Genomic DNA, 13,526 nt, shown 5'->3' with positions numbered 1-13,526 from the left:
CCTCTCCCCGCGGCCGTGCCACCCGGCCTCTCCCCGCGGCCGTGCCACCCGGCCTCTCCCCGCGGCCGAGCCACCCGGCCTCTCCCCGCGGCCGAGCCACCCGGCCTCTCCCCGCGGCCGAGCCACCCGGCCTCTCCCCGCGGCCGAGCCACCCGGCCTCTCCCCGCGGCCGAGCCACCCGGCCTCTCCCCGCGGCCGAGCCTCCCTGCCTCTCCCCGCGGCCGTGCCACCCGGCCTCTCCCCGCGGCCGTGCCACCCGGCCTCTCCCCGCGGCCGTGCCACCCGGCCTCTCCCCGCGGCCGTGCCACCCGGCCTCTCCCCGCGGCCGTGCCACCCGGCCTCTCCCCGTGGCCGTGCCGCCTGACCTCGCTGTGCCACCTGACCTCTCCCCGTGGCCGTGCCGCCTGACCTCGCTGTGCCACCTGGCCTCTCCCCGCGGCCGTGCCGCCTGACCTCGCTGTGCCACCTGGCCTCTCCCCGCGGCCGAGCCGCCTGGCCTCTCCCCGCGGCCGTGCCGCCTGACCTCGCTGTGCCACCTGACCTCTCCCCGCGGCCGAGCCACCTGACCTCTCCCCGTGGCCGTGCCGCCTGACCTCGCTGTGCCACCTGGCCTCTCCCCGCGGCCGAGCCACCCGGCCTCTCCCCGCGGCCGAGCCACCTGGCCTCTCCCCGCGGCCGTGCCGCCTGACCTCGCTGTGCCACCTGGCCTCTCCCCGCGGCCGTGCCGCCTGACCTCGCTGTGCCACCTGGCCTCTCCCCGCGGCCGAGCCGCCTGGCCTCTCCCCGCGGCCGTGCCGCCTGACCTCGCTGTGCCACCTGACCTCTCCCCGCGGCCGAGCCACCTGACCTCTCCCCGTGGCCGTGCCGCCTGACCTCGCTGTGCCACCTGGCCTCTCCCCGCGGCCGTGCCGCCTGACCTCGCTGTGCCACCTGGCCTCTCCCCGCGGCCGAGCCGCCTGGCCTCTCCCCGCGGCCGTGCCGCCTGACCTCGCTGTGCCACCTGACCTCTCCCCGCGGCCGAGCCACCTGACCTCTCCCCGTGGCCGTGCCGCCTGACCTCGCTGTGCCACCTGGCCTCTCCCCGCGGCCGAGCCACCCGGCCTCTCCCCGCGGCCGAGCCACCTGGCCTCTCCCCGCGGCCGTGCCGCCTGACCTCGCTGTGCCACCTGGCCTCTCCCCGCGGCCGAGCCACCTGTGTTTCTATCGTACTGTCCACCCATCTAAAGTTTCACTGCTGCTTTCATAAAAACGACAAATGCAATTGATTTAGTCAGACCCGATCTCAATATGCTTAATGGTTATTAAGTGGTTGACTAGAGGGAAAGTGTACTGACACTGGAGCTTACCGGGATTGAACTGCCAACCATCCGACAATTCAAACTAATAAACTCAACTCCTTTAGGTGGGGGGGGCAACACAACTGAGCAAAGTGAAACACTGACATCAACCCTACTTCCTTCTCTCCTTTTCCCCCTCCCCCTTCCTCTCCAGATGACGGCAGTACCCCGGAGAGGATAGCCCAGATCGTGGGTCCCCCTGACCAGTCCCAGCATGCAGCAGAGATCATCTCTGACCTTCTGAGGAGTGTCCAGCAGGGGGGGCCGGGGGGGCCTAACGGAGGGGGCAGGGGGAGAGGCAGGGGGGGTAACGGGGGCGGTAACTGGAACATGGGTCCTCCAGGCGGACTGCAGGAGTTCACCTTCACCGTCCCTACCATGAAGACTGGACTCATCATCGGCAAAGGTAGGTGAACTTAAAACTGTGTGTGTCTAAAATGACACCCGTTTCCTTTATATAGTGCACTTCTTAATGTGGCGGGAGAGGTGTGAGTGAACGCATGCTTCAGTTCTAGTCAGCTGGTGAACCGAACAAGTGTGCTCGCATATGCCCTTTTAAAGCCAGTATACACTTCCTCAAAATAAGATGACTCAAGAAATCTGTTATACATTTTTACCTTTTTGCTGAGGAGATCTTAGTTGCGTAATTTTACATCTAACTAAGATGTTTGGTGTAGTGTTTCACAATGAAAACGAGTGGTCTCTTGTTGAATGACGACAAAGACTTTATGGAAGAATCCCTACTGTTGACCAATCACCGACGAAGGGGCGTAGACTTCGGCTACCGACTTTGGCCTCAACAAAAAAATAATGGTGTGACCCGAACAACCCGGGAAAAACCCTTACCGAAGTCCAAAACGTCGTCATAATAATATGTGCATAAACTCTTCCGGACTGTTTGGGCTGTGAAGCTGTCTGACGGAGTAGGCTGAAGATTGGTTTCCTGTAGGCCAAGTGTTTTTCTCTTACTGCAGTAGTCTTGTCTATTACATTTTTAGTCATTTAGCAGACGCTCTTATCCAGAGCGACTTACAGTTAGTGAGTGCATACAATTATTAACATTTTTTATTTTTTTTACTGGCCCCCTGTGGGAATCGAACCCACAACCCTAGCGTTGCAAACGCCTTGCTCTTACACAGGAATAAGTGCAGTGTTTCCCCTATATTAATGTATAGTTGCCGCCACTGCCCCCCCCAAATTTTTTTATCTGCGGCCAAGATGGCCTCTGGTTCTGTTTAGTAGCCCTGGGTCGTGTTCATTAGGCACCAAAAGGAAGAACCAAGCGCACACACGTTCTTCTGGAAATCTACTTTTTCTAGTTTAGTCTGAACAGTCCTACCTCTCTCCCGCTCCAGTCTAGTTTAGTCTGAACAGTCCTTCCTCTGCCCGCTCCAGTCTAGTTTAGTCTGAACAGTCCTACCTCCTCTGTCCCGCTCCAGTCTAGTTTAGTCTGAACAGTCCTACCTCCTCTGTCCCGCTCCAGTCTAGTTTAGTCTGAACAGTCCTACCTCCTCTGTCCCGCTCCAGTCTAGTTTAGTCTGAACAGTCCTTCCTCTGTCCGCTCCAGTCTAGTTTAGTCTGAACAGTCCTACCTCCTCTGTCCCGCTCCAGTCTAGTTTAGTCTGAACAGTCCTTCCTCTGTCCGCTCCAGTCTAGTTTAGTCTGAACAGTCCTTCCTCTGTCCCGCTCCAGTCTAGTTTAGTCTGAACAGTCCTTCCTCTGTCCGCTCCAGTCTAGTTTAGTCTGAACAGTCCTTCCTCTGCCCGCTCCAGTCTAGTTTAGTCTGAACAGTCCTTCCTCTGCCCGCTCCAGTCTAGTTTAGTCTGAACAGTCCTTCCTCTGCCCGCTCCAGTCTAGTTTAGTCTGAACAGTCCTTCCTCTGCCCGCTCCAGTCTAGTTTAGTCTGAACAGTCCTTCCTCTGTCCCACTCCAGGAGGAGAGACCATCAAGGGCATCAGCCAGCAGTCTGGGGCTCGTATTGAGCTACAGAGGAACCCTCCGCCCAACTCAGACCCCAACATCAAGATGTTCACCGTCCGAGGATCGCACCAACAGATAGACTACGCACGACAGCTGGTCGAGGAGAAGATCGGGGTGAGTGGTTTTCGGTGTTGATGTGTCTGCGGTATAAATCATACATATCTATGTGAAGCTCAGTCACTGGACAGTGGTATAGAAGTTTAGTGGATCACCTTTATTTAACTAGAAATCCATGTGTATGTGAATAACTGACTGGTCAGGAAGCACATTCTCAACTTTCTAAAGCCATTGCTCATTTCTGCATCTGTCGCCAGTACATTGTTTGACACCTCTGCACTCAATGTTCCCCAGGGTCCAGTCAGTCCAATGGGTGGTCCCCAAGGTCCTCCAGGTCCCCACGGAGGTCCCTCTCCCCACGGGCCCCCCGGCCCTCCTGGACCTCCTGCTCAGATGGGTCCCTACAACCCCGGCCCCTACAACCAGGGACCCCCAGGACCACAGTAAGATCACGTCTGAGGCTTTTCACTGATATTTAAATAGCCATTTCTCCCCCACCAATATTTACATCTGGGTGGCTGTTGATGTTTAGTTTAGTCCAAGCGTTTCATTTAGGAGCAAACGCAATACACATATTTTAAAAAGACTTAACCGATGGCGATGGATATTTACAAGCAAAGTAGGCTGAATGAGTGCATTAAAGTTGCACTACGCAGAAATTGCGCCGGCACTTCCTGGTTGCTAAAACTCATAATAGTTTGCTTAAATTTCAGTTTGTGACAAAATAAGCAAGTATAGTGTAGCGAATCATTGTACCGTCTAAACCGCTGTGAAATATATTTTCCATAACCAGAAATATAGTATTTTGAGCTGTTTTGAAGCTGGTGTAAAAAAACGAAAGTAAAAGACTCAAAAAACGAAACTTAACGGGAAGCATAGAAATAGGACACATAGAACAGATCTACCGCTTCTTAGACTGGCTTTCAAGTAGAATTATAGATCTATGTGAATTTGGTCAGGTCGCCCCCAAAAAGTGACACATTGCTGCTTTTTAAAATATATAATTCTTTATGAAATACTATTAAATGGGAGAGGAAAGTCAGATTTGATAGAGAAGGCTGTGTTGTAGTTTGTAGTTACCACCCAGCGTTGGTGACGGTTTGTTTCCTCTCCTCTTAGTGGTCCTCCTGCTCCCTACCAGCCTCAGGGTTGGGGCAACGGCTTCCCCCACTGGCAGCAGGGACAGCCTGATCCTGGTAAGGGACTAACACCGTCCAATATGATTATCTATTGATAAACGGATACATTCACCTGGCTAAATAGTTTGGACGTTGTTATAAGGCCTTTTTTTTTTTATTGTAGTTGAGACAATCTGTCCATTAAAAAAAAAACTCCTATGAGTTTATTGGCTCCATTATGCAAGGCCTTAAGCCAAGACATGTTTATCCTGTGTAGGTGAATCAACAGGGGGATATCTAATGTGTGTATTGATTGTAGGTAAAGCTGCGGCTGACGCCAACGCAGCGGCCTGGGCAGCGTATTACTCCCAGTACCAACAGCAACCCCAGGCCCCCATGACACCCACCGGCGGCGCCCCAGGGAGCACACAGGCCAACGGGCAAGGTAACCAGGCTTCTCCCCCCACCCTGTCACATCCTCTGGTTCTCTGCTGGGATGTATTCACTAGGAACCAAACGGGCAGGGACATACCTGAATTTGTCCCAATAGAAACTAGTTTTCCGTTGCCAAACGTGCTACGGTTTGTTAGCGTGCGCTAACGAATACAACCCAGGTAACCTTTGCATGGTCTGTAGACACCTAGACTAAGGGCGGGATGAATTCCTTAGACTAAGGGCGGGATGAATTCCTTAGACTAAGGGCGGGATGAATTCCTTAGACTAAGGGCGGGATGAATTCCCTAGACTAAGGGCGGGATGAATTCCTTAGACTAAGGGCGGGATGAATTCCTTAGACTAAGGGCGGGATGAATTCCTTAGACTAAGGGCGGGATGAATTCCTTAGACTAAGGGCGGGATGAATTCCCTAGACTAAGGGCGGGATGGAATTCCCTAGACTAAGGGCGGGATGGAATTCCTTAGACTAAGGGCGGGATGGAATTCCCTAGACTAAGGGCGGGATGGAATTCCTTAGACTAAGGGCGGGATGGAATTCCCTAGACTAAGGGCGGGATGGAATTCCCTAGACTAAGGGCGGGATGGAATTCCCTAGACTAAGGGCGGGATGGAATTCCCTAGACTAAGGGCGGGATGGAATTCCCTAGACTAAGGGCGGGATGGAATTCCCTAGACTAAGGGCGGGATTCATTCAAAGTGCCTTCTAACACTGCTGCACTGAACTACAGACAAGGTGCCTTTTTTCGCAGAGTTTTGCAGAGAATGCATTTATGAAAAAGGTTTTGGATGTCTGCTGAAGTGTCAAATACCTTTTTTAATAAGCGCCTTCGACATCACCTTAATGAGCAGTGCCTTAGTCGCTCAATGTACTACAGCTTGAATCCCGACCCTAACAGTCTTGCCAGTTTTCCACGTCTCTGGTTCGGAGCAGAGCGCCCCTAGCAGGGTGGAGGACTAACTACAGTTAGCCTCAGAGTGGTTCTCAATACTATATTGTACCATTTTTAACAGGTGACCCCAAGGGACCTGGTCACACTGGACAGGCAGATTACTCCAAGGCCTGGGAGGAATATTACAAGAAAATGGGTATAAACAGAAATACATGTTTTGCCAAGCTTCAGTTCTTAGTCTTTTATTGGAATTAACTGAGGATCAGTTTAAACAGCTATGGGGCTTTGAAACGGCAACTACAATAAAAAAAAAGCTTTTTTTTTGGGGGGGGGGGGGGGGGGGCTACGATTGTGAAATCTTGAGGCTTGGTTGCTGTGATCATTTGTGGTTGCAGTCCACCAGTTGGTTGGTTTCAAGCCCATGCTGTTTAGACTGGTTTTGTACTGGTGTTCCTATCTAACCACGGACTGGTGATGCTATCTAGCCACAGACGGACTGGTGATGCTATCTAACCACAGACGGACTGGTGATGCTATCTAACCACAGACGGACTGGTGACGCTATCTAACCACAGACGGACTGGTGATGCTATCTAACCACAGACGGACTGGTGACGCTATCTAACCACGGACTGGTGATGCTATCTAGGCACAGACGGACTGGTGATGCTATCTAACCACAGACGGACTGGTGATGCTATCTAGGCACAGACGGACTGGTGATGCTATCTAACCACAGACGGACTGGTGATGCTATCTAACCACAGACGGACTGGTGATGCTATCTAGCCACAGACGGACTGGTGATGCTATCTAGGCACAGACGGACTGGTGACGCTATCTAACCACAGACGGACTGGTGACGCTATCTAACCACAGACGGACTGGTGATGCTATCTAACCACAGACGGACTGGTGACGCTATCTAACCACGGACTGGTGATGCTATCTAACCACAGACGGACTGGTGATGCTATCTAGCCACAGACGGACTGGTGATGCTATCTAACCACAGACGGACTGGGGATGCTATCTAACCACAGACGGACTGGGGATGCTATCTAACCACAGACGGACTGGTGATGCTATCTAACCACAGACGGACTGGTGATGCTAGCTAACCACAGACGGACTGGGGATGCTATCTAACCACAGACGGACTGGGGACGCTATCTAACCACGGACTGGTGATGCTATCTAACCACAGACGGACTGGTGATGCTATCTAACCACAGACGGACTGGTGATGCTATCTAGCCACAGACGGACTGGTGATGCTATCTAACCACAGACGGACTGGGGATGCTATCTAACCACAGACGGACTGGGGATGCTATCTAACCACAGACGGACTGGTGATGCTAGCTAACCACAGACGGACTGGTGACGCTATCTAACCACAGACGGACTGGTGACGCTATCTAACCACAGACGGACTGGTGATGCTATCTAACCACAGACGGACTGGTGACGCTATCTAACCACAGACGGACTGGTGATGCTATCTAACCACAGAGGGACTGGTGACGCTATCTAACCACAGACGGACTGGTGATGCTATCTAACCACAGACGGACTGGTGACGCTATCTAACCACAGACGGACTGGTGACGCTATCTAACCACAGACGGACTGGTGATGCTATCTAACCACAGACGGACTGGTGACGCTATCTAACCACAGACGGACTGGTGATGCTATCCAGCCACAGACGGACTGGTGATGCTATCTAGCCACAGACGGACTGGTGATGCTATCTAACCACAGACGGACTGGTCTTTCTACAGACTGGGAATAACAAGACCCTTGTATAAAGAGTATATTCTTTCCTCTGCACATCCCATACTGTTGTCTTGTCTATCTATTACCTGCTCATGTGCTGTAACACTGACTACATGGTAAAGGAACATAGTTTGTTGAGTCTGTGTGGAAGGTTGTTCTGTTGAGACTAAATCAGTGTTGTGTCATTTCCAGGACAGCCAGGCCAGCAGCCACAGGACTACACCAAGGCTTGGGAGGAGTACTATAAAAAACAAGGTGAGACGGCTGCCACCGAATATCTCAAAGTTTAAACTGCTGGCTGTAATGGTTTAGTAAGGCCAAGATGTCATTGGTCACGTTGTGGGCAGCTGTGCCCCCCCCTCTCAGCTCTCTCTCTGTAGTAGAGGGTCTGTCTCCACAGCTGCCCCAGAACAAGGCAGAGGGATTCTGTCCCACCACCCGAAGAACCGGTGGTGGGGTCGTTCCCCTTCTCACACTCACACCGATGTAGTTGTTTCTAAAAACCTTCTCCTTTTAGTATCCCAACCCTTTTTTTACGGATTTTGATCTATTCGAGACCTGGTCCACTTTGGTAGCACTGACTTGACTAGTCTCTATTACCTGCTTACCGATCTCCAAATCAAAGTTGATTGGTCGTCTACACAGATTTGGAGATGCAGTGAAAAGCTTGTGTTTCTAGCTCAACAGAGCAGTAATAAAATACCTAGCAATAAAACACATAATCCAGAAGAGAAACATTTACATTTAAATTTTTAGTCATTTAGCAGACACTCTTATCCAGAGCGACTTACAGGAGCAATTAGGGTTAAGTGCCTTGCTCAAGGGCACATCGACAGATTTTTCACCTAGTCGGCTCTGGGGATTAGAACCAGCGACCTTTCGGTTACTGGCACAACGCTCTTACCCACTAAGCTACCTGCCGCCCTAGGTGAGCAATGTCCGTCCATACACACCACAACACGGACAGGATATAAATAGGAAAAGGTGTTTACAGCAGTAGTTATATAGGATGAGCCATGACTAGAATACAATATATACTCATGAAGTGGTCCTCTGTAGCTCAGCTGGTAGAGCACGGCGCTTGTAACGCCAAGGGTAGTGGGTTCGATCCCCGGGACCACCCATAAACAAAAAAAATGTATGCACGCACGACTGTAAGTCGCTTTGGATGAAAGCGTCTGCTAAATGGCATATTATTTATTATTTTATTTAAAACAGTATGTAAACATTATTAAAGTGACCAGTGTTCAATGAATATGTACATGTGCAGGGTTGAGTACCTGTAGTAGCAGCTAGTAACAGAGGCTAAAGTTCGGGGCAGGGTGCTGGGCGGAGGCCGGCTAGTGGTGACTGTCTAACAGGCCGATGGCCTGGAGATATAAAGCTGTTTTTCCAGTCTCTCGGTCCCAGCTTTGATGCACCTGCACTGGCCTTCTAGATGGTGATGGTTAACAGGCCGTGGCTCAGGGTGGTAACATTTTTCTTAATGTTTAATCAGCCATAAAAAATAAAACAATTTTAAGAAATCGTAAAATGACATGTGCTGGCTACCAGACGACGCTGTCCCCCCCCCCCCCCCCACCCGTTCAGCAATGATGGTAGTTAATGCAGTTTTTAGGTTCTCTGCTGTGTGCCTCTCCATGTTCTCAGTGGGCAACACATGGCCCACTTCCTCATCAGTGTGATTGCTCGTGGCAGTGCTGTATGACAGCGTGTCCACAGACGTCTAACCTGTTAGCGCCATGTATGGTGTTGGAAACCTTGCGCTTGGTACTTGCAGAGCAGTCATTTCTCCATCGGGGCCGTCACGGTTTTTCGACATGGTTATAGATATGCCATTAGGGTATTAAAGCAGACATCCTCTACCATTGACAATGCATTTACATTTACATTTTAGTCATTTAGCAGACGCTCTTAACCAGAGCGACTTACAGGAGCAATTAGGGTTAAGTGCCTTGCTCAAGGGCACATTAACGTCATTTAGCAGACGCTCTTAGCCAGAGCGACTCACAAATTGGTGCGTTCACCCTATAGCCAGTGGGATAACCACTTTACAATTTGGGGGGGGGGGGGGGGGGGTTAGAAGGAATACTTTAGCCTATCCCAGGTATTCCTTAAAGAGGTGGGGTTTCAAATGTCTCCGGAAGGTGGTGAGTGACTCCGCTGTCCTGGCGTCGTGAGGGAGCTTGTTCCACCATTGGGGTGCCAGAGCAGCGAACAGTTTTGACTGGGCTGAGCGGGAGCTGTGCTTCCGCAGAGGAAGGGGAGCCAGCAGGCCAGAGGTGGATGAACGCAATGTCCTCGTTTGGGTGTAGGGACTGATCAGAGCCTGAAGGTACAGGGGTGCCGTTCCCCTCACTGCTCCAAAGGCAAGCACCATGGTCTTGTAGCGGATGCGAGCTTCAATTGGAAGCCAGTGGAGTGTGCGGAGGAGGGGGGTGACGTGAGAGAACTTGGGAAGGTTGAACAAGGTTGAACAATGGCTGCGTATCAACTGCAATAGTTTCTGTAATCAGTGCTGTGATTTTGTCACGCTGTCCATTATTAGGCTTTTGTGTGAAGAGCCCGTCTGTCTGTTGGCGGCCTACGCTGCTTCCCGCGACGGTTTGGGTCTCGCGGTGCATCTTTCAGATGGTTAAGCAATGCACCTGTACTTGCCCCTGTAGAGCCTGTGTGTCTGTTGGCGGCCTACGCTGCTTCCCGGTCTCGCGGTGCATCTTTCAGATGGTTAAGCATTGCACCTGTACTTGCCACTGTAGAGCCCGTGTGTCTGTTGGCGGCCTACGCTGCTTCCCGCGACGGTTTGGGTCTCGCGGTGCATCTTTCAGATGGTTAAGCATTGCACCTGTACTTGCCACTGTAGCTCAATTCCTCCTTGTAAAGTTTGCATTTCACCATCTGTTTCCCATATATTCATTTAGCAGTGGTGGGCCACCACTCAAATATATGATTATTACATTTTTTAAAAATAGTTTTCGGGATTGGTAAAACATTTTCAGTGTTAATGTAAAACAAAAACCAGATATAAAGATGTAGAAAATAAAATAATGGAGGTATGTGTTTTTTTTATAAGATCTCAAAGATGAACTAACAATCACCAAGATATTATAAAAAAAAATTACAATCTCAGGGAGATTCTAAAATTCCAAAAATGGCATGGGGGCACACATTGATAATTTTTTATTTTTTTACCGTGTTTGAGTCACTCAGATAGCATAAGAACACGGCATAAGCAACGGCGAAATGCGTAGAACTGAAGGAAACTAGGTTTAAAACAGCAAAATGTTGTCTCTGCGGCCAAGAGAGCATCAAAGATGTTGGTCGGAGACGGATCTTTCTTCTAAAAGTTAACGGATCACAATTTAGTTTAAAAGTTCACACCCCTAATCTCAACTCATCTCATCGTGATCCCCCTCTAGTCTGGTTGGGTTCCATACTGTTGTCATAATTTTTTTTTGTATTATTCACTAGACTAGTGTTAATGCCAACCCTTGGATGTCGGGAGTCCATGCGGTCTCATCCATGTTTCTAACTGTGTCCGTCCCTGCCCAGGTCAAGCGGCCCCGCAGGCGGGAGCAGCGCCAGGTGGTCAGCCAGGTGGTCAGCCGGGTGGTCAGCCAGACTACAGTGCTGCCTGGGCGGAGTACTACCGGCAGCAGGCTGCGTATTACGGACAGGGAAGCCCACAGGCCATGGGGGCACAGCCACAAGCACCTCAGGTACGCCTTCAATGAGACCTTTACCCCCCCCGTTCCAACCCCCCCCCCGTTGTTGTTTGACTTCTCCGCTATCTATTTCTGTTTTCCTGTATCGTCCGTCTGTCTTATTTTTGACTGTAACCCTCATTTCAACTCCCTTGCTGTCTTTTTTTATAAAGCCTTGTGTCTTATTGCATCTGTGTGGCTAACCCTGTTCCTTCCACTGGGTGTTATAGGGGAGCGGAGGAGTCGGTGTGGCAGAGAGCAGAAACTAATGCTCCTCTTCCCTCTATTTAAACAGGTTTTAATATGATGTGTGAAGAAGTTGCGTCCATGTGTTCTGCTGTTAACATGGCCTGTATGTTCTATGTATTTCTTCTGCACAGGGCCAGTAATGTGAAGTGGACATAAAGTAAATGCTACATTGTGGAAACAAAACAAACCCCTTTGTTAAATGTGTTGGATGGTGCAGATGATGCCTTGAAGATCTTAATTTCCCCCCCTTGGTTGGTTGGTTTGAAGTGTTTCACAGTAGATGTGATGGCAGCGGTCTGTCTGGAGACACAAACCCTTCGTCCTTTGATATCTATCTTTTTGTTTTTCTAGTTTTGTTTCTTGTAAATGAACGGTTTGGTTTTTTTAGTGAGGTAATTATGTTCATTCCAGCCCCCTGTATCTTATCTTTGTCATACTGTGTGGTTAAAGAGCTCCTGTTATTAACTAGCTAGTTGTTTACCATGGAAAAATCATCTCCGTTTTTTAAATAATATGCCTGTTGTGTTTTGCAATAAAACAAAGTGAAACCTCCTGTGTTGGTAAGTTGGGTTGGTAATGGATATGACAATGTGAACTCTACTTCAAATCATGTACCTTTTTTGTTTGTTTTTGTTTTACCATTATGGCAGTGTCTCTCCGACTCTACACAGCTCTTGGTAACTTTACTACGGTGTTTTTAGATGTGCGTTCGTCTCACTGCTTTTTTCACCGGGGTCCAGTTTCGGTGTTCCCCAAGGTTCTGTTCTAGGACCACTATTGAATAGAAAAAATGTCCCCGTCTTTACTCTTGGTGATATTAGCCTGTTTTTCTACCTCCGTCTACTGCTCTGTAGTACTAGGCAGATGTTTGTTACACCGTAATGTAGTATTAGTGGCTTAGCGTTATGATACATCTGACTCATGCATTACCTGCAGTGTTCGGGTTGTTGCGGCATCTCTGTCAAACAGCTGAACGTATAATCTTGCCTGGTGTGCTGACTGACTGACGTGGTGTCGTCTCAAATGGTACCCTATTCCCTTTAATAGTGCACAAGGCTCCCTAGAGCTCTAGTCAAAAGTAGTGTGCGATTTTTATAGGGAATAGGGTGCCTTTTGAGACATCCTGAAGCGGACTTTGTTGTGGTAACTTAGTGTGCTGCACTGTTTTCATAATATGAGTAACTTCCTCCTTCACAGGCAAGTTTAGACGAGCGGTAAGCAAAGCAAGTGTATATATGACCTTTTTTTTAAAAAATCCAAAATGTTCCTCAGAAAATGTGACTCTCACATCAGAAATGTTGCATTCGTTTTTTTTATTATTATTAGTGCATTTTTTGCTGCTCCCTCTGTCTCTTCTAGGACTGGTAAACTGACGTGGTAAACTGACGTGTTCTGTTTTTGCTGTATTGCATTGCATTCAAACGTTTGTTCTCTTCCCCCCCCCCTTAAAATGTATACATTTCCTGGCCTTTTGATACTATAAAAAAACGTGAAATGCAAAAGTGGTATTTTTATTTTTGCTCTGCCCATGCATTGTTCTGTTAGTTTATCCAACGGAAGAACGTAGGTTGTCTGTAGGGCCGAGGGGTGGTCTGAGCTGGTCTGAGCGGTACCATCAGCCAACAGGGTTGACCTCTGACCTCCTACTCTGTAAGTACAATACTGTGACTATATATAACAAACCCAGTTACTGTAAGTATTATACTGCTATGACTATATATAACAAACCCAGTTATTGTCTGGCTGTCAATGTATTTCTTTGACTGATGATTACAAAACGATTGTTTCTGTCAAATTGCACCTTTTTTTTTTCCCTTAAAAAAGAAAAAAAAAATACTGGGTAAGTATAAAAAGTTATGATAAAGTACAGTATTTTGGAATTGTTGTCATTCTGAAATTATAAACGTGTCTTTTGACCATTTGGACTTTTAGAGTACATTGAATATTGCATTG

At 49.4% G+C, this 13,526-nt stretch overlaps 1 protein-coding gene across 7 annotated transcripts in view; it reads left to right on the top strand.

The window, feature by feature from the left end:
* The window catches only part of LOC311099110 (far upstream element-binding protein 1-like), a 28,189-nt gene extending 16,063 nt beyond the window's left edge, over positions 1-12,126 (top strand). For 2 of the 7 annotated variants that reach the window (XM_084139749.1, XM_084139747.1), the window contains 9 exons: positions 1,492-1,743; positions 3,271-3,431; positions 3,669-3,817; positions 4,494-4,570; positions 4,812-4,937; positions 5,960-6,034; positions 7,813-7,875; positions 11,173-11,339; positions 11,705-12,126. In XM_084139749.1, coding sequence (XP_083995875.1) covers positions 1,492-1,743; positions 3,271-3,431; positions 3,669-3,817; positions 4,494-4,570; positions 4,812-4,937; positions 5,960-6,034; positions 7,813-7,875; positions 11,173-11,339; positions 11,705-11,713 — 1,079 coding nt within the window. In that variant the 3' untranslated portion in view covers positions 11,714-12,126. Of the gene's footprint in view, positions 1-1,491; positions 1,744-3,270; positions 3,432-3,668; positions 3,818-4,493; positions 4,571-4,811; positions 4,938-5,959; positions 6,035-7,812; positions 7,876-11,172; positions 11,370-11,704 lie in introns of those variants that run through there. The other 5 variants (XM_084139753.1, XM_084139751.1, XM_084139752.1 and 2 more) reach the window with 3 other exon arrangements.
* The last annotated feature ends 1,400 nt before the right edge of the window (positions 12,127-13,526 follow it).

Source organism: Coregonus lavaretus (genome assembly GCF_964263955.1).
Source record: "Coregonus lavaretus genome assembly, chromosome: 23".
Classification (NCBI taxonomy): Eukaryota; Metazoa; Chordata; class Actinopteri; order Salmoniformes; family Salmonidae; genus Coregonus; species Coregonus lavaretus.
The sequence above is the reverse complement of the archived record's forward strand: the minus strand, read 5'-3'. Positions and strand labels throughout refer to the sequence as shown.